A 20,410-nucleotide genomic window follows, 5' to 3' on the forward strand; every position below is an offset into this window, starting at 1 on the left:
GTGAGAAGGGCAAAATTTGGACATGTAGGTAAGCGTCCCTGATATCCAGTGACACCATATCGTCCTGGTTCGCTATCACTGCTCTGAGTGACTCCATCTTGATTTGAACCCTTGTATGTAATTGTTCAAATCTTTTAGATCTCACCGAGCCGTTTGGCTTCAGTACCACAATATAGTGTGGAATAATACCCCTTCCCTTGTTGTAGGAGGGGTACTTTGATTATCACCTGCTGGGAATACAGCCTGTGAATTTTTTTCCAATACTGCCTCCCTGTCGGAGGGAGACGTTGGTAAAGCAGACTTCAGGAACTTGTGAGGGGAAGACGTCTCGAATTTCCAATGTACACCTGGGATACTACGTGTAGGATCCAGGAGTCCACTTGCGAGTGAGCCCACTGCGTGCTGAAACTCTTGAGATGACCCCCCACCGCACCTGAGTCCGCTTGTATGGCCCCAGCGTCATGCTGCGGACTTGGCAGAAGCTGTGGAGGACTTCTGTTCCTGGGAATGGGCTGCCTGCTGCAGTCTTCTTCCCTTTCCTCTAACCCTGGGCAGATATGACTGGCCTTTTGCCCGCCTGCCTTTATGGGTACGAAAGGACTGAGACTGAAAAGACTGTGTCCTTTTCTGCTGAGATGTGACTTGGGGTAACAAAAGTGGATTTTCCAGCTGTTGCCATGGCCACCAGGTCCGATGGACCGCCCCTTTATACGGCAATACTTCCATGTGCCGTCTGGAATCTGCATCACCTGACCACTGTCGTGTCTATAAACATCGTCTGGCAGATATGGACATCACATCTACTCTTGATGCCAGAATGCAAATATCCCTCTGCGCATCTCGCATATATAGAAATGCATCCTTAAAATGCTCTATAGTCAATAAAATATTGTTCCTGTCAAGGGTATCAATATTTTCAGTCAGGAAATCCGACCAAGCCCCCCCAGCGCTGCACATCCAGGCTGAGGCGATTGCTGGTCGTAGTATAACACCAGTATGTGTGTATATACTTTTTAGGATATTTTTCAGCTTCCTATCAGCTGGCTCTTTGAGGGCGGCCGTATCTGGAGACGGTAACGCCACTTGTTTTTATAAGCGTGTGAGCGCCTTATCCACCCTAAGGTGTGTTTCCCAACTCGCCCTCACTTCTGGCGGGAAAGGGTATACCTCCAATAATTTTCTATCGGAGGAAACCCACGTATCATCACACACTTTAATTTATCTGATTCAGGAAAAACTACAAGTAGATTATTCCCACCCTACATAATACCCTTATTCGTGGTACTTGTAGTATCAGAAATATGTAACACCTCCTTCATTGCCCTTAACATGTAACGTGTGGCTCTAAAGGAAAATACGTTTGTTTCTTCACCGTCGACACTGAAGTCAGTGTCCGTGTCTGTGTCTGTGTCGACCAACTGAGGTAAATGGGCGTTTTTACAAGCCCCTGACGGTGTCTGAGATGCCTGGACAGGTACTAATTTTTTTGCCGGCCGTCTCATGTCGTCAACCGACCTTGCATCGTGTTGACATTATCACGTAATTCCTAAATAAGCCATCCATTCCGGTGTCGACTCCCTAGAGAGTGACATCACCAATACAGGCAATTTGCTCCGCCTCCTCACCACATCGTCCTCCTACATGTCGACACACACGTACCGACACACAGCACACACACAGGGAATGCTCTGATAGAGGACAGGACCCCACTAGCCCTTTGGGGAGACAGAGGGAGAGTTTGCCAGCACACACCAAAAACGCTATAATTATACAGGGACAACCCCTTATACAAGTGTTTTCCCTTATAGCATTTTTACATATGTAATCATATCGCCAAATAAGTGCCCCCCCTCTCTGTTTTAACCCTGTTTCTGTAGTGCAGTGCAGGGGAGAGCCTGGGAGCCTTCCTCACAGCAGAGCTGAGCAGGAAAATGGCGCCGTGTGCTGAGGAGAATAGGCCCCGCCCCCTAAAACGGCGGGCTCTTCTCCCGGAGTTTGTGAGATCTGGCAGGGGTTAAATACATCCATATAGCCTCAAGGGCTATATGTGTTGTATTTTAGCCATAAAAAAGGTATAATACATTGCTGCCCAGGGCGCCCCCCCCAGCGCCCTGCACCCTCAGTGACCGCTGGTATGAAGTGTGCTGACAACAATGGCGCACAGCTGCAGTGCTGTGCGCTACCTTATGAAGACTGAAAGTCTTCTGCCGCCTGTTTCTGGACCTCTGGACCTCTTCAACTTCGGCATCTGCAAGGGGGGTCGGCGGCACGGCTCCGGGACGAACCCCAGGGTGAGACCTGTGTTCCGACTCCCTCTGGAGCTAATGGTGTCCAGTAGCCTAAGAAGCAAATCCATCCTGCACGCAGGTGAGTTTACTTCTCTCCCCTAAGTCCCTCGTAGCAGTGAGCCTGTTGCCAGCAGGACTCACTGAAAATAAAAAACCTAACTTAAACTTTTATTCTAAGCAGCTCAGGAGAGCCACCTAGATTGCACCCTTCTCGGCCGGGCACAAAAATCTAACTGAGGCTTGGAGGAGGGTCATAGGGGGAGGAGCCAGTGCACACCACCTGATCCTAAAGCTTTTATTATTGTGCCCTGTCTCCTGCGGAGCCGCTAAACCCCATGGTCCTGACGGAGTCCCCAGCATCCACTTAGGACGTTAGAGAAAGTACATTAATAATGTCGGTACCGAGAAGATCAAGCAATTTTGACCCCTTTATTGACTCAGAAATGCCTATAAATCTCAAGTTACTTCGCATGTTTCTATTCTCTAAAGCTTCCAATTTAGATTCCATGGCAACATTGCATTGGGTTTCTGTATCAGCAAAAGTTTTTAGCGCCAAAATTACATCTTCATTATCGCTGGTGCGTTGCTCAACTTCGACCAGCCTTTTTGTGTTAGTTTCCAGATGAGCTAATATGGCATTAATAGACGCCTGAATGGCATCTAGTTTTTCTATCTACTTGCGATGCTTGCACTGAAGTGGGATCTCTGGAGGACTCACGAGTGATGTCCATAGTGCCAAAACGGTTTTTGGCTGCACTGACATATACATATATATATATATATATATATATATAAATATAGGCTATCAACCGGCACTCTCACTTCTTTCCTCAGCTGCCGTGGTGCTCTTTATAATATCATTCACTCTGTTCCAAATAAGGCACTCTGCGATCTCCCATCAGAAAAAAAGACAGCTCACTGCTGGGCTTGTGTCAGCAACGTTTCGGCTTTAATAGCCTTTGTCAAGCATTACAAATATCACAAAGTAGACAATACAGTGTACTTAAATACCCTTACCTCTCACCATGCCTCCACGTCCTCCTCCCCGTATCCGGCTACGTCACTCCCACCTTCCGGGTCCGCCACAGTATCCCCACCGCTACCAATCACAGTGTGTTACCATGGCAACCAGCGATCGTTGACGGAAACGCCGGTTCCTGTGTTCTCTACAATGCAATCGTGTGCGTGTGACACCTTACAGTATCCCTGGATCTGTGAATGTTCCGTTCGCCCCAGGGATTAGGAGAATCATGGAGAGTGGTAGAGACACCCGTGACTGTACAAAAACATCAATCTATGACATAAAAACAAATACAAAACATATTAGATATATGTAAATTCACAAATGCTCTACATACTCAGCCACTACCATATATATGCCGTAAATAAAGTATCCAGCTATTAAATTTAGAGGCCTAAGCAAGTCACAGAAAAACGTTCAAATTTAGTTGGTCATTAAGCCCTTTCGGTTTCACCGTGTCCAACAAGTGGATCCACTTAGCTTCACATTGTAGCAGTTTTTTATGCCTATCACCCTGTCTCCCATCATCAGGAATATGATCAATGATCATATGCCGTAAATTGGCCGTACTGTGTTTAGCCTCTTTGAAATGTCTGGCGATGGGTTGTTCAGATCCCTTGCCCGCCAGGGCTGCTCGTATGGCGGACCTATGTAGGGCCATGCGTTCACGACATGTTCGTATGGTTTTACCCACATAGCATAGTCCGCAGGGACATTTGATCAGATAGATAATGAACGAACTGGTACAGGTAAGTGCATGCCTAATTTCATACCTACGGCCTGTATGTGGGTGGAAAAAATAATTCCCAGTTGTCATATGACCGCAGGTTGTGCAACCTGTGCATTTATAACATCCATTTCCTCGTCTACTTCTGCCATCCAGAGCTTGTAATTGCTTGGTGATATCGGCATGTACCACCCAATCACGTATATTTTTACCCCTCTGATAGCAATGTCTGATCTTGTAGTGCTTAAGACTTTTGATATCATTTTGAATTACTGGCCATAGATCTGCACTGCTCTTTCTAATTTTGTTGTGCGCAGTTGTATATCTGTGCGCCCAGTTCAGTGTATCTTTAGATGTATTTATAGACTTTTTAACTAGGGTACTCTCCCTGGTCCGAGTTTGCACTTTGGTTCTAGCTTTTCTAATAATATCATCCCGATACCCTCTAGCTCTGAACTTATCAGACATCATGTTTAAATTGTGATCAAGTATCTGTTCGTCGCTTGTGATCCTCCTAACTCTCAGAAATTGAGAGTAAGGGAGACTATTGATGGTGGCCTGCGGGTGAAAGCTGTCCGCTCTCAGCAGTGTGTTTCTGTCTGTGCTTGACAAAGGCTATTAAAGCCGAAACGTTGCTGACACAAGCCCAGCAGTGAGCTGTTTTTTTCTGATGGGAGACCGCAGAGTGCCTTATTTGGAACAGAGTGAATGATATTATAAAGAGCACCGCGGCAGCTGAGGAAAGAAGTGAGAGTGCCGGTTGATAGCCTGTATAAAGGGTTTGTTCGGACATTGTTCTGATGGATAACCCATAAGACCGGGAGCACCCACAACATTCGAGCTATATCCTCTATCTACACTGTGAGAAGGAGGAACCGTGTCTCATTACCATTTGGTATATGTTTTTATCCAGCCTAATTTACTCGGTGTCTGTTATATTTTCCCACGAAGAAAATGGATCATACGAGTGGGTTCTCATGGACTGATGTCCCTATTGGGGAAATATTATCCTTTTCTGAGAGTGAAACAGAAGCGGCGTTATTTACGGAGAGGTTCACTGATGCAGAGGGCACCACTACCAATGAGGATGCGTTTAAAATACTGCTAAAGCATAAAAAGAAAGAAGTAGATTTTTTATTACATGGAATCACTCTTTCCGAGTACATTAGGGAAAAGAAAATTCCCAGAGGATTTAGGGTCCGGAACACTCCGACCATAGGACGCTTCAATAAGGAGTTTGTACGCCGGTGGATAGCCGTGCTAAATAAATGTTCCCTAGACCTCATGACTCTGGTAGTGGAAGAATCAGCCCGTGAACTACAAATGGTGAGAACAAAAATTCAAGATGCTGAAAAGGAGTATAATGAACGGTTGACACAGGACCATTCGGGTAATTGGCTGGATAAGCTTAATTCACAAATTGCTACATACAAAAAAGAATTGGTGGCGTTTAAAAAACGCAAATTCGAAAGAGTGAATTTAGACTACACAGAGATGAATGTATATAGATGGCTGTCGGGAGGTCAAGAAAGCTATCATGCCAAAAGTTGGTCGGGCAGTCACAGAGGACGTGGATTCAGAGAACGCACGACCTTCAGAGATATACCTTCCTCCTCCGGTGAGGAGTCCACAGATTTAGAGGGACCGTCAACATCTGGTGGAAAGCCCCCTTTAGGGGTCAAAATCCGTGCTGGACACGGGGGAAGAGGAAATACACGAGGAGGGGGGGTCAATGTAAACGCAAAAGGAAAGAGAAACAAAGCCAAGAAGTAGTCTTTAACCTATCGAAATATGCATTATCAGAAGCTGAATTATCAGTACTTAACAAGGGACTAGGATTTGTACCGACCACACCGTTCGATTCGTTTGAGTGGAGAGTGGACCAGTACAGACTGAGCAGACAATTGAGGCTCAGAGAATTTTTTACTGATAAGGACACTACAGAAGATATTGCCAACAAGTCTACATTTAAAAGGAAGTCACAATTCGATCCGATGTCAAACAATATTGCCATACACAGTTTTATGAAATCAATGGACGCACAGGTGGTTAACGATCAGAAATCTCCCACACCATACACGAATAATTTGACCAAGGATGAATGGACAGCTCTTAAATCATTAAGTAGTAACAATAAGATTGTTATTAGGGCTGCTGATAAGGGGGGAGGGGTGGTGGTGATGGATGTGGACAAGTATCATGATGAGATCTACAAGCAATTGTCCATGACTGATGTTTATCAGCCCTTAACCACAGACCCCACCCTCCTATATAAAGTGGAGATTGACACCATCCTGGAAAAGGCGAAGGAAGATGGCATCATTGATGAGGACACTTGTGATTACTTAAAGGTGGATGCACCAAGGGTGCCGCTGCTATATACGCTTCCCAAGATCCATAAGAGTATGTGTGACCCGCCTGGTCAGCCTATTGTCTCTGCCAGAGATTCATTGTTTAACAACATATCCAAGTTTTTGGACCATTACCTCCAGCCATGCGTCCAGGCGGGTGACACATACTTGAGAGATACGACGGATCTACTGTTGAAGTTGGGAGAATTGGGAGAATTACCCGATAATATGTGGATGTGCACCCTTGATATTAATAGTCTCTATACGAATATCCCCCATACAGGGGGTTTAGAGGCAGTGGGGTCCTTATTAAGAGGGAATGAGTTGTATGAAGGCCCGGATGTAGAATTTTTTCTTGTATTATTAGAAATGGTTTTGAAGCGTAATTATTTCTATTTCAATGGGCATTATTACAACCAACGCTCTGGGTGTGCCATGGGGTCCCCTGTGGCCCCGGTGTATGCCAACACATATATGTCTGTACTGGAAAAAACCCTGTTTTTTAATCGAGATGTGAGGGATCGGATAGTGTTTTACAAACGCTACATCGATGACGTGATTCTGTTCTAGAGGGGAACATATGTCGAGCTACAGGAATTAATTGAGCATATTAACAGTTTAGACTGTCCAATCAAATTCACGTATACCATCAGTTGTGAAAAGATTTCATACCTTGACGTAACAATCAGTCTAGGCAGTGACAGGAAGATACAGACTGATATTTACATCAAGAAAACAGACAGAAACACACTGCTGAGAGCGGACAGCTTTCACCCGCAGGCCACCATCAATAGTCTCCCTTACTCTCAATTTCTGAGAGTTAGGAGGATCACAAGCGACGAACAGATACTTGATCACAATTTAAACATGATGTCTGATAAGTTCAGAGCTAGAGGGTATCGGGATGATATTATTAGAAAAGCTAGAACCAAAGTGCAAACTCGGACCAGGGAGAGTACCCTAGTTAAAAAGTCTATAAATACATCTAAAGATACACTGAACTGGGCGCACAGATATACAACTGCGCACAACAAAATTAGAAAGAGCAGTGCAGATCTATGGCCAGTAATTCAAAATGATATCAAAAGTCTTAAGCACTACAAGATCAGACATTGCTATCAGAGGGGTAAAAATATACGTGATTGGGTGGTACATGCCGATATCACCAAGCAATTACAAGCTCTGGATGGCAGAAGTAGACGAGGCAATGGATGTTATAAATGCACAGGTTGCACAACCTGCGGTCATATGACAACTGGGAATTATTTTTTCCACCCACATACAGGCCGTAGGTATGAAATTAGGCATGCACTTACCTGTACCAGTTCGTTCATTATCTATCTGATCAAATGTCCCTGCGGACTATGCTATGTGGGTAAAACCATACGACATGTCGTGAACGCATGGCCCTACATAGATCCGCCATACGAGCAGCCCTGGCGGGCAAGGGATCTGAACAACCCATCGCCAGACATTTCAAAGAGGCTAAACACAGTACGGCCAATTTACGGCATATGATCATTGATCATATTCCTGATGATGGGAGACAGGGTGATAGGCATAAAAAACTGCTACAATGTGAAGCTAAGTGGATCCACTTGTTGGACACGGTGAAACCGAAAGGGCTTAATGACCAACTAAATTTGAACGTTTTTCTGTGACTTGCTTAGGCCTATAAATTTAATAGCTGGATACTTTATTTACGGCATATATATGGTAGTGGCTGAGTATGTAGAGCATTTGTGAATTTACATATATCTAATATGTTTTGTATTTGTTTTTATGTCATAGATTGATGTTTTTGTACAGTCACGGGTGTCTCTACCACTCTCCATGATTCTCCTAATCCCTGGGGCGAACGGAACATTCACAGATCCAGGGATACTGTAAGGTGTCACACGCACACGATTGCATTGTAGAGAACACGGGAACCGGCGTTTCCGTCAACGATCGCTGGTTGCCATGGTAACACACTGTGATTGGTAGCGGTGGGGATACTGCGGCGGACCCGGAAGGTGGGAGTGACGTAGCCGGATACGGGGAGGAGGACGTGGAGGCATGGTGAGAGGTAAGGGTATTTAAGTACACTGTATTGTCTACTTTGTGATATTTGTAATTCTTGACAAAGGCTATTAAAGCCGAAACGTTGCTGACACAAGCCCAGCAGTGAGCTGTCTTTTTTTCTGATGGGAGACCGCCTTATTTGGAACAGAGTATATATATATATATATCTATATATCTATATATATATCTATATATATATCTATATATATATCTATATATATATCTATATATATATCTATATATATATATATATATATATATATATATATATATATACATACATACATACATACATACATACACACACACACACACACATATATATATATATATACACATATACACACACATATATACATACAGTGAGCAGTAGAAATCATTGGTGGCACAGTGGAAAAATTGTTTTAAAATGTGGGCTATACATTGGTGGGGCAGTGGGTGAAAATTATTACACCGCCCGCCGGAGACACAGGCACCCGAAAAGGGGCGTGGACTCATTTAAAGAGGCGTGGCCTTGCAGGATCCCCTCTCCTTCGCTGACCCCACAGTGTGCTGTACGTTGGTGGGGCAGTGGGCGTGAAAGGCAGGTGGCTGAGTTGGCTGTGTGGCATCCAGCTTCGGCATGTGGCAGGTTAGATAGAGCCAGGGAGGGTCTGGGGAGGAGGAGCAATGTCACATTGCTCATCACGGCTCTGTACACACATGCCGTGATGAGTGATGTCACAAGTGACATTGCTCACATTGAGCTGCATGTATGGCCAACCCACGACCTGCTCTTAACGAGCATGGGTGCGCGCATCGGCCAGTTTGTATGGGCATACACACTAGGCGACTTGAACGATAAAACATTCAAAATTGTCGTTATCACCCATATCGTTCTAAAAAGTCGTCTAGCACCAGTTAGTATTTTACTAACTAGTATTTTAGATTTAGTGCCCTTTAATATACATTCAATAGAAGCATGGTATTTAATTTCTGATTTCAAATAGTATTCTTGGATTCTGCATTTTGGTGGCAGACAAATCTAGAGTGGAATCAGCACAAGACAAAAGGAAATATACGATGACATTGGTAAATGCTGTAAGAAGCTCCTTAATGTTAATGCTGAAACAAATAATGCAAGTACACAATTATGAAAAATAAAATGGATGTTAGAGTGGCTAAACTGAAACAAGAAAAACACAGCATATTTTATTTATAAAAAGGGGAAAATAAACAAATAATTTTCTTAAATGAAATCAAAATACAATGACTAGCACATTTCCAGGTAGATAGCAGCGGAATAACAGTTGGTAGGGAAAGTGGTTACTGTCAGGTAACAGCATTATCAGACTCCAATAATAAATAAAATAGTAACTGGCAACAGGTATTTCTGTGCAGGTAAGCACAGAACCTTAACATGACATCTGGGTGCCCTGGGTAAGAGGTCTCTTTTTTTTTTTTTTATACAGAGCGTTGTCACATTCATGACATCACTAAGTGAACTACTGTATATGCCCTTCAGAGGTTTCACATTTATGTGATCACTAAATGATATTCTTATTTTATTTGTCATGTTAACATGGGGTCTTTCCTTTTGTTCATATTACACTGTTGATATAGGCAGAGGGAGGAAGGCGACTGAGGTGATTTCAACAGGGCGAGCCACAGCCCATGACTCGTGCCACACACCCTGTGCAGACCTCATGCCCACAGCACTGGCAATGCCCCCCACATCCCTAATCTCACTCCCTGTGCGACACACGATAGGACCTTGGGACAAGAGTTCTGGAAAGGTCTCCTCTGTGAGGGAAAGAGGTAGGGTAGGAGGGGGCGGGGGGGGGGGGGGGGAAGGGGGTAATACAGAATGCTTATTAGAGGAGGGACTGACCCCGCAGGTGCCGTTCAAAACATCCATCAGTGCCACCTTGTGGCACTATTTCCGACACTTGTCAATGCCTGGTTTAGTTCATTAAATGAAATTACTCTGAATTCCAAAAGTACTTCTGATCTCTGTTATGAGCCACGGCTGTGGCTCATTCCTATGTTTCATTTTGGTTATGTATTTTATGTTTATAAGTTGTCTTGCAGGCCAGGATTTCCCTTTGCTCTGTTTTAGAATACTCTTGTTTGCTGCCGGTGGTGAGTCTGTGTAATTGCAGCTTGTTCCCATGTGTTCAGCCTCACCTGGCTGCTAATTGCATCTTGTCAGTTTGGAGTCATGCAACAGGGCAGCTGCATGACAATTAATTAGGCCTCTCTGTTATATGCTGGCTGAGTGCAATTCACAGACACTGGTGATATTTCTAGGTTTCCAGTCTTCCAGAGTGTTTGAGTTCTGAGCTTGTTCCTGCCAGTTCCTGAGCTCCTGTCTAGCAGTGTCTGTCTAGCTGCTTCCTGTGTCGATTCCTGTGTCAGTCCCTGTGTCGATTCCTGTGTCTGATCCCCTGTCCTGCCGTGAAGCGTTCCTGTCCAGAAGTCCTGTGGCTTTGCCTATGCCTGGTCGAGTTTCTGGCTTCTTGGTGTCCACCGGTCTGTCGTTTGGGATTCTGCCTGTCCTCCAGTTCTGAGAGTCTGTGTCAGCAGCATTGTGGGTTCCTGTCCGTTTGCCAGTATTTGTACCGGTTCTGTGAGTAGCGGCTTTGCCGCGTCCGTCGGCCTAGGCCGCTGTATTCCTTGGTTGTATCTGTCACTGGTGTTTTGCAGAGGGTTCTGCTTATGCTGTCACCGCCAGTACACAAAAGTATTGTGTCGGCGTGTGGTCAGCATTTCCTTTGTTGTTCTTTTCCTTGGGCGGCAAGCCGCACATACATTTAGTTTTAGGCTAGTTAATAGCCCCTGGCTTTGGTTGTTTCAGTTAGAGGGCCCCTTGTTATTACACTGTCTCAGTTCACGCTTTGTCTCTCTTTAAGACCTGAGGGGGCATCGGAGTTGGGCAGACCTAATCCGCCCTTCAAACGCGGCTGCCATGGGCCCAAGAAACCATAGTCCTGCAAGCGTGAATTGACAACACGGGTAAAATGGAGGTAGGGTGCCAGGGGCTATTCCCGTTCCATTTCTCCAAATCCAGTATTACGTCCTGGTGCTCTGGACTCACTTCATAACATCTCCCTTGTTCTGAGCACCAGGAACCTAACAATCTCCACATTTGTACTGTACATAAAGGAAAAACTTACATGTTTCTTATCATTCTCCCAAGACCCAGAATACACCTTCACGTAATCACCAGTGCTTGGGTCTCGCACACTGTATGCCCCAAAGCCACTTCTTTTACCACATTTCCATTCTCCTTCATAAATGGCGTTTGTGTTTTTCCACACATGTGTTCCTCTGCCTGAAATTGTACAATCATGATAAAAAGTCAATTTGGACAATTAATGTAGGAGACTATGTAAAAATAGGATTTTAATACCTACCGGTAAATCCTTTTCTCTTAGTCCATAGAGGATGCTGGGGACTCCGTAAGGACCATGGGGTATAGACTGGATCCGCAGGAGACATGGGCACACTATAAGACTTTGAATGGGTGTGAACTGGCTCCTCCCTCTATGCCCCTCCTTCAGACCTCAGTTAGAAAACTGTGCCCAGGGAGACGGACATTTTGAGGAAAGAATTTATTGTTTAAACACGTGAGTGTCATACCAGCTCACACCACGAACATACCGCAGAACGTGGCATTCAATAGAATACCAGCCAACTGCATGAACAATACACAGCCACATACTGAGAGAATATGTAACACAACCTGTGTGTCAACACAACCTGTGTGTCAACACAACCAATAATAAGACACTGCATGCCATGGCATGAACAACGGCAGCAACAGCCTGACAGAAGAGAAACACCACAAGAGTGTAACCATAACCAATAACTGCAGACACAGTACGCACTGGAACGGGCGCCCAGCATCCTCTACGGACTAAGAGAAAAGGATTTACCGGTAGGTATTAAAATCCTATTTTCTCATACGTCTTAGAGGATGCTGGGGACTCCATAAGGACCATGGGGTTTATACCAAAGCTCCAGACCGGGCGGGAGAGTGTGGACGACTCTGCAGCACCGATTGAGCAAACAAAAGGTCCCCATCAGCCAGGGTATCAAACTTGTAGAGCATAGCAAAAGTGTTTGAACCCGACCAAGTAGCCGCTCGGCAAAGTTGAACCGCCGAGACTCCTCGGGCATCCGCCCAAGAAGAGCCCATCTTCCTAGTAGAATGGGTCTCCACCGACTTCGGTAACGGCAATCCAGCCGTAGAATGAGCACGCCGAATCGTATCACAGATCCAGCGTGTAACAGACTGCATAGACGCAGGCGCCCCAATCATGCTGGGAGCATACCGGACAAACAGAGCCTCTTTTTCCCCAATCTGAGCCAAATTGGCGGCCTAAATATTCAAAGCCCTGACTACATCGAGAGACTTTGAATCAGCTAATGCCTAAGTAACCACCGGCATCAAAATAGGCTGATTTCTGCGAAACCCAGAAACCACTTTTGGTAGGACTATTATCCAAGTTCTCAATTCCTCTCTATCCACATGGAAGATCAAACTGGGCTCTTGTGAGACAAAGCCGCTACTTCCGACACCCGCCTTGCGGACGCCAAAGCCAATAGCATGACCACTTTCCAAGAGAGAAATTTTAACACAACCTTTCACAAAGGTTCCAAACAGTGTGACACAAGAAAACGCAACACCAAGTCAATGTCCCACGGTGCCAACGGGGACACAAATGGAGGTTGGATATGCAGTACTCCTTTCATGAAGGTCCGAACTTCTGGAACGGTTGCCAATTCCTTCTTGAAAGAAAATTTATAAGGCCAAAACCGCACTTAAATGGAGCCTAACTTTAGGCCTGCACCCACACCTGCATGCAAACAATGGAGAAAAACTACCCAGCTGAAAGTCTTCCGTAGTAGCCTTCTTGGATTCACACCAAGACACCTATTTTCTCCAAACACAGTGGTAAGGCTTTGCCGTTGCTTCTTTTCTAGCCTGAAGAAGTGTGGAAATGACTTCACTGGGAATACCCTTTCTGGCTAGGATATGGCGTTCAACCGCCACGCTGTCAAACGCAGCCGCGGTAAGTCTTGATACATGCCCGGATCTTGCTGGACAGTTCCTCACATAGAGGAAGGGGCCATGGATCTTCTATGAGTAAATCTTGAAGAACTGGATACCAAGCCCTCCTTGGTTAGACCGGAACAATGAGGATCGCCTGAACCTTTGTTCTTCTTATGTTTTCCACCTTCCGAAGAGTGAAAACGGAGGGGACACATAGACCGACTGAAAACACCCAAGGTGTTCAGAGGACGTCCACTGCTATAGCTTGAGTGTCCCCTGACCCGGAACAATATCCCTGAGATCTCTCGTTGAGGCGAGACGCCAACATGTCCACTTGAGGCACTCCTCAAAGACTTGTCACGTCAGTGAAAACTTCTCGATGACTACTGTATTTCTCCCGGATGGAGATCGCGTCTGCAGAGGAATCTATTTCTCCGTCGTTCACATCCGGAACGTAGACTGTTAATATAGCGTTTACCAGTCTTTCCACCCAGCGGAAAACTTTTTTCGGCTTCTGCCATTGCCGCTTTGCTCCTTGTTCTGCCCTAGCGGCTTACTTACACCACTGCTGTCAAGTCGTCCGACAGAATTAACACGGGCAGATCACAAAGCATATGTTCATTGAAAATAGCTCTTAATTCAAGAAAGCTTATTGCAGGCAAGCTTCCCAGCTTGACCTTTTCCTCTGGAAATACTTCCCTTGCAAGGACTGCTCCCCAGTCTCGGAGATCTGCATGCATGGACACCAGGATCTCATCCTGGATTCCGAACCTTCGTCCCTCTAGGAGGTGAGAACTGAGCAGACACCACAGGAGCGATATCCTGGCCATTAGGATTATATTCCGACGCATGTGCAGGTGAGACCCGGACCACATTTCCAACTGGTCCCGTGAAAACCACTCTGGCATTTTACCTGCTCACCGAAAAGGCCTCTTAGGCCGCATCCATTTTCTTCATCAACGGAACATATTGATGGATTGTCACTGCAAATCTGATCCGACTCTGGATCCTCAGACCTCTTTCCACAGGAACACACAGAACTTCAACCGTTCCGTATCTACTCTGATACCCACCTCCGACGTCTGCGTCGTTGGGAACAACAGCCTTCCCGTGTTAAAGAACAGTCAGAGAGAAAACAACGATTTGGACCACTTGTGTCTTGACCTCGCCTTAATCAGGAGAGTGTCCCAGTACAGAATAACAATGGCTCTTACAATTGAAAGAATACCATCCTACTGCCATCACTCCGGTGAAATGGCAAAGACAATCCTGGATATCAACCCAGGTAAGCTGAATGCGGAGAAAAACGCATTTAAGCTGGAACTCCCATCGTAAGTAGAAATCTTTTTTTTTTTCTAGTGACAGCAGGACAAAGTCCTGAACCTGACGCAACTCTGGTATGGCGTCGCGCACTACCTCCCCTTCCAGAGGGGAATCGGAGGATCTATTCAAAAAAATCAGTGAGGGGAATCATCTGTAAACTCCAGCATGTCCCCTTTTGGATTCCATTATTAACTCACAGGTCCAAGGCCATTCTCGGACTGACTGAAGAGTGGTAGACGAGTTCCCACCGAAGTGGGCTCCAGCCAGATAGACCCAGCGACCTGCGGTGGATGTGGTAAAACAGAAAACGACATCCGGTTCTGCGAACCTAACAAGGCTGCAGAACTCTTACCTTTTCACCTTCCACAATCTGCACCGAAAGGGAAAAAAGAACGGTATCAAAAAGGTTAAAATGACTGCATCCCACAACAGAATGCGTCACCAACCGTTGTGAGGGAATCTAACTCACGAAGTTAGACCCACCAGTGGTATCCACAGAGATTGACTGAACTGAGGCCTCCCCACCCAGCGGTACACCGTCCCAGGGAAACACTCCAGTATCTCTCGGAGTCAGCCTCAGCATTTCTTGCCATGTTATAGAGAAGACTCAACATAAGAAACCTCCCCACTCTCTTTAGGGTAATACTATCGGATGCTTTTCCGAATATAAACACTACCCCATGTGCATGTAATGCAAATAACGCCAAAGCATAGAAATAAAATATCACTTAGCTTCCTGTGTATGATCCTTTGTGACAGGGCCCCGTGTCGACCAGGAGTTGACTTTCACCGTATTCTAACCGCAGCGGGAAAAGAATAAAACATTCGGACTCCTTGTGAGGATCTGCTCTTCACGGCCGACCTAGAGCTTTATCAACAGAGCGACCAGCACATGAGAAAGAATACTTTTACTTCAACAGTCATTATAAATCATGATATAATACACACATATCCTATAATATATATATATATATATATATATATATATATATATAAATAAATAAAACATACATATAAGTGGATTGTCCCGACCCGTAGGGTCCCTAGTGACATTATTGTGTTCTGAATGTGTATGACCATGTACTGAAAGCCCCAGTTGTGGATCAAACAGGAAACCTTATGGTAGACAGAAAACCTAGTATTCGTCGACAAACCGGGAGTAGTAACCAGGCAAAATAACCATCTGGCGAACCCCGAGAGGTCCGAGGGAAGTATACCTATATAATCTTTATAACACTCCCCCACACGTACTACCATATCTGTGCTCGAGCTACAGGCCCAAGGAACCGTACTATACATATACATACAAATATATATACAGGCATAAGGCAGTTACAGCATGTTAAGTTACTCTCAGTAATAACAGTTGGTGTCACCCGCATACCACTGTGTCTCCCCTACAGTGTTCACTTTTGTATTACCAAAAAACGAAATTGAGGCTGCGCTATATTTGATCAATATAACAACTCTGGTGATATATCTAATAACACAATTTATTTCTGAAACATTAGTATGTACTTCAATTTAAAAAGGAATACACCATAAAAAATGCATGCATATCAAAAATAAAAAGTTAAAAATATTTAATTCATACAGAAAATGGTTTAGGTTACCCAGTTTGCCAGGAGTTTGGAAAGGATTTGGTATTAGGTAGTCTGTTCCGAAATTATTCCCCTATATTGGTTAAGTCCAGCATAGACAAAGTCTCAGAGATAAGCAATGTCCAATAGGATGGCAGATTACCGTTAGAGGATAATGTGCTCCTAGATCTTTGATGATGAGCTCCTCATGCAGTACGGTGAGTACACTTCCTTAGTGCAGCTTTGCTATTTGTATTCTCAGAGTATAGGTTGGTAGTCTGGACAAAGTTAGGGCATGGTCCGGTCCTCCGCTGGAAGATTCCTGGCGTGGGTCCCTTGTACATCTGACGCGTTTCGCTGCAATCAGCTAGCAGCTTTTTCAAAGGTATCCATAGTTTAGGTATGTGGGGTTTATATACCCCTTTCAATATGGTGGCTGATTAGCACCTGGTAGCATTGTTACATAATTACTAAGCAATATGCATAAAATTATATTGAGCATACATGAAAGACAGACCTACTCTTCACAAGATAAACTAGATGTGATAATAATTCAGTTACTATTGCGTTTTAGCGATTTTAATATTGTACTTAACAGCATAGATAAACAGGAAGTGTGGATATACTTAGCAGCCAATCAACAGATTTGTTGTGTATGGAGACACTGCTCCATTCATGCATTATTGGTTGGGGACATATTTGGAGGTGGCGCTGTAATTTGCCCATGTACCGCGTCATCGGAGTCCCGATCACGTGACCTATGCGTCACGTGACCGGAGCTCCGGCGACGCCCGCCTATATAAAGGGGAGTAGCCACTGGGCAGCCGTCGAGGGGATGCTTTCACCCCTCGGCGGTGCCCGCCCATGTGTGGGGAGTCGGCTGCGGGCACCCTTAGTAGTGGCGCTTCCGCCCTCATCAGTATGTCGCAGGTCACGTGGCCGCATCCGAAAACGTGATCCGCTTACAACCCCAAAGACGGCACTTCCGCCCTCCAGCGAGTCCCGGGGGGCGGCACTTCCGCCCTCCAACAATTCACAGGTCACCCGGTCGCTTCCGACCACGGGATAATGTATTATATTTTTTTCTATACCTATAGATCAAGGTCACATAACCACAGAGCAATTTGGTGGCTTAAATAAAAAAATATTTAAACTGGAATAACATAACTGTATTATGTGAAACATTTATAATGAGATAATATGAAGAGGACTCATATAATAAACAGAGATCATGACATTCTGTAAGGTCAGGAACAGAAGGAGAAAATATAGCTCAAACTAAGAAATGTTCGGTTACCTTTATAACAATTATGTTGCCTAAGGATATCTTTTTAAAAAATATATAAGTATGTCTATTAATCGTCCAATTAGTTTCTTTTATTTAAAGAGCTGAGTTAGGAAACATGACTATAAATGGATTTAGGTATGAGTGTATCTATATATTAGTAAGGTTCATGTCAAGATTTATAAAGTGAAAAGAAATATATGAAGGGAAATATATTATATAATAAAGAATAAGCAATACATATACAGAACCGTATACCGTTAAAGTTATAACAAATTGATTGTATCAGTAATTAATAATTAGATTTCCTCCAATAGTGGAGGGTGGAGAAAGGGGGGGCTGGCTGCATCTAATTGTTATACATTATATTATGGTGTTCAATTCGACAGCCTCATTCAGGCCCCCTGGGTAGATTGAACCCATTCTAAACATCCAATAGGCTTCCTGTTGGTATAATTTTTTATACCGATCGCCTCCTCTGTTAGTCAATGGGATATGTTCCGCCCCAACAAGTTTGAGGCATTTTGGATTACCATTGTGGAACTCATGAAAGTGTTGGGAAACGCTGTGAGACACCAATCTCTTAATGATGTTTCTGCGATGTTCAAGAAACATTACTTTCAGTTTCCTAGTTGTACGTCCCACATATTTGAGACCGCATTCACATGAAAGAATATATATAACGTAGGAAGAATAACAATTCATAAAATGTTTGATTTCATACAATTCATCACTACTCTCAATTTTGATGTATTTAGTCTTGTTATCTATATAGTTACAGGTAATGCATCTACTTGCTCCACATTTAAAAAACCCTTTGATTTCTGATGGAAGCCAAGAGTCATGTTGAGGAGTTTGTTTCGGATCTGATTTCAGGAAACTAGGCGCAAGTGTGTTTCGAAGGGATTTGTTCTTTCGAAAAATAAAAACTGGATCAGCTGGTAGTAGTGGTGCTAGTAGGTAATCTTGTTTGAGAATATTATGATTTTTCTTTAAAATCTGTTTAATTTGAGAACAATGATTGTTATATGTAGAAATAAAGGCTAGTAGTCTTTCTTCCCCTGATTCGTTAATTCTCTCCTTCTTTTGAGATAGTAATGTATTTCTATCCATTTTTCTAATGGGGGGGAGTGGGGGGGGGGGGGGGTGGCTGCATCTAATTGTTATACATTATATTATGGTGTTAAATTCGACAGCTTCATTCAGGCCCCCTGGGTAGATTGAACCCATTCTAAACATCCAATAGTGCATGAATGGAGCAGTGTCTCCATAACAAACGTCAGCCACAACAAATCTGTTCATTGGCTGCTAAGTATATCCACACTTCCTGTTTATCTATGCTGTTGAGTTAAGTACAATATTAAAATCGCTAAAACGCAATAGAAACTGAATTATTATCACATCTAGTTTATCTTGTGAGGAGTAGGTCTGTCTTTCATGTATGCTCGATATAATTTTATGCATATTGCTTAGTAATTATGTAACAATGCTACCAGGTGCTAATCAGCCACCATATTGAAAGGGGTGTATAAACCCCACATACCTAAACTATGGATACCTTTGAAAAAGCTGCTAGCTGATTGCAGCAAAACGCGTCAATGTACAAGGGACCCACGCCAGGAATCTTCCAGCGGAGGACCGGACCATGCCTTAACTTTGTCCAGACTACCAACCTATACTCTGAGAATACAAATAGCAAAGCTGCACTAAGGAAGTGTACTCACCGTACTGCATGAGGAGCTCATCATCAAAGATCTAGGAGCACATCATCCTCTAACGGTAATCTGCCATCCTATTGGACATTGCTTATCTCTGAGACTTTGTCTATGCTGGACTTAACCAATATAGGGGAATAATTTCGGAACGGACTCCTTAATACCAAATCCTTTCCAAACTCCTGGCAAACTGGGTAACCTAAACCATTTTCTGTATGAATTACATATTTTTAACTTTTTACTTTTGATATGCATGCATTTTTTATGGTGTATTCATCTTTAAATTGAACTACATACTAATGTTTCAGAAATAAATTGTGTTATTATTAGATATATCACCAGATTTGTTATATTGATCAAATATAGCGCAGCCTCAATTTCGTTTTTTGGTAATTGGGAGTGACTTCCCTTCTTTCAGAGGCCGCTGCTTGGTGGAATATCCCATACTTAAAGCGCCCGAGCACCCTTGGGTAACCTATTTTTTTTTTGCACGAACACAGTGTTCACTTTTGACAAGCAAACAACTACCGACCTGCTGACACTGCATCTACTGCATCAAGGACCAACAGGCGTCGGCGATGCAGACAGCGATCCCCCTGTTTGTGACAGAGCACTCATGCCTGTCGACATATGTCGACTAAAAAGCTATAGTGAGTTTTCTGACCAGGGAAACACAGGGATATATGCACAACACACTGTATTAGAAGCCCATTTAACTAACTTAGTGTTATATTGTCTATAAACACTAAACACTGTGCCCCCCCCACGTTTGTTTTCACTGCTATGGCGGGGACATGGAGGAAAATGGCGCTGAAAGTGTTGTGAGGGCTAAGCCTCGCCCCTTCTCGACGCGCTTCAGCTCGCTAGTAATATATCATTTTTTATGCCAGCGGGGTCCCTATACAGTGTCTACACACTGTATATTACATAGCCACCCTTAAAAAAGGTATAAACTGCTGCCCATGCCCCCCCCTGCGCCCTTGTAAGCCGTCGGCGCGGGAGCAATGGCACGCAGCTT

The 20,410-nt window shown here is 44.2% G+C and overlaps 1 protein-coding gene across 2 annotated transcripts in view; it reads right to left on the reverse strand.

Annotated features, from left to right (window-relative positions):
- Window positions 1–20,410, reverse strand: part of MORN3 (MORN repeat containing 3) — a 107,628-nt gene that overhangs the window by 60,268 nt on the left and 26,950 nt on the right. For both annotated transcript variants that reach the window (XM_063964442.1, XM_063964443.1), the window contains exon 3: window positions 11,607–11,764. In XM_063964442.1, the coding sequence (XP_063820512.1) occupies window positions 11,607–11,764 (158 nt within the window). The remainder of the gene's footprint in view (window positions 1–11,606; window positions 11,765–20,410) is intronic.

This window comes from Pseudophryne corroboree, chromosome 1, assembly GCF_028390025.1.
Source record: "Pseudophryne corroboree isolate aPseCor3 chromosome 1, aPseCor3.hap2, whole genome shotgun sequence".
Lineage (NCBI taxonomy): Eukaryota > Metazoa > Chordata > Amphibia > Anura > Myobatrachidae > Pseudophryne > Pseudophryne corroboree.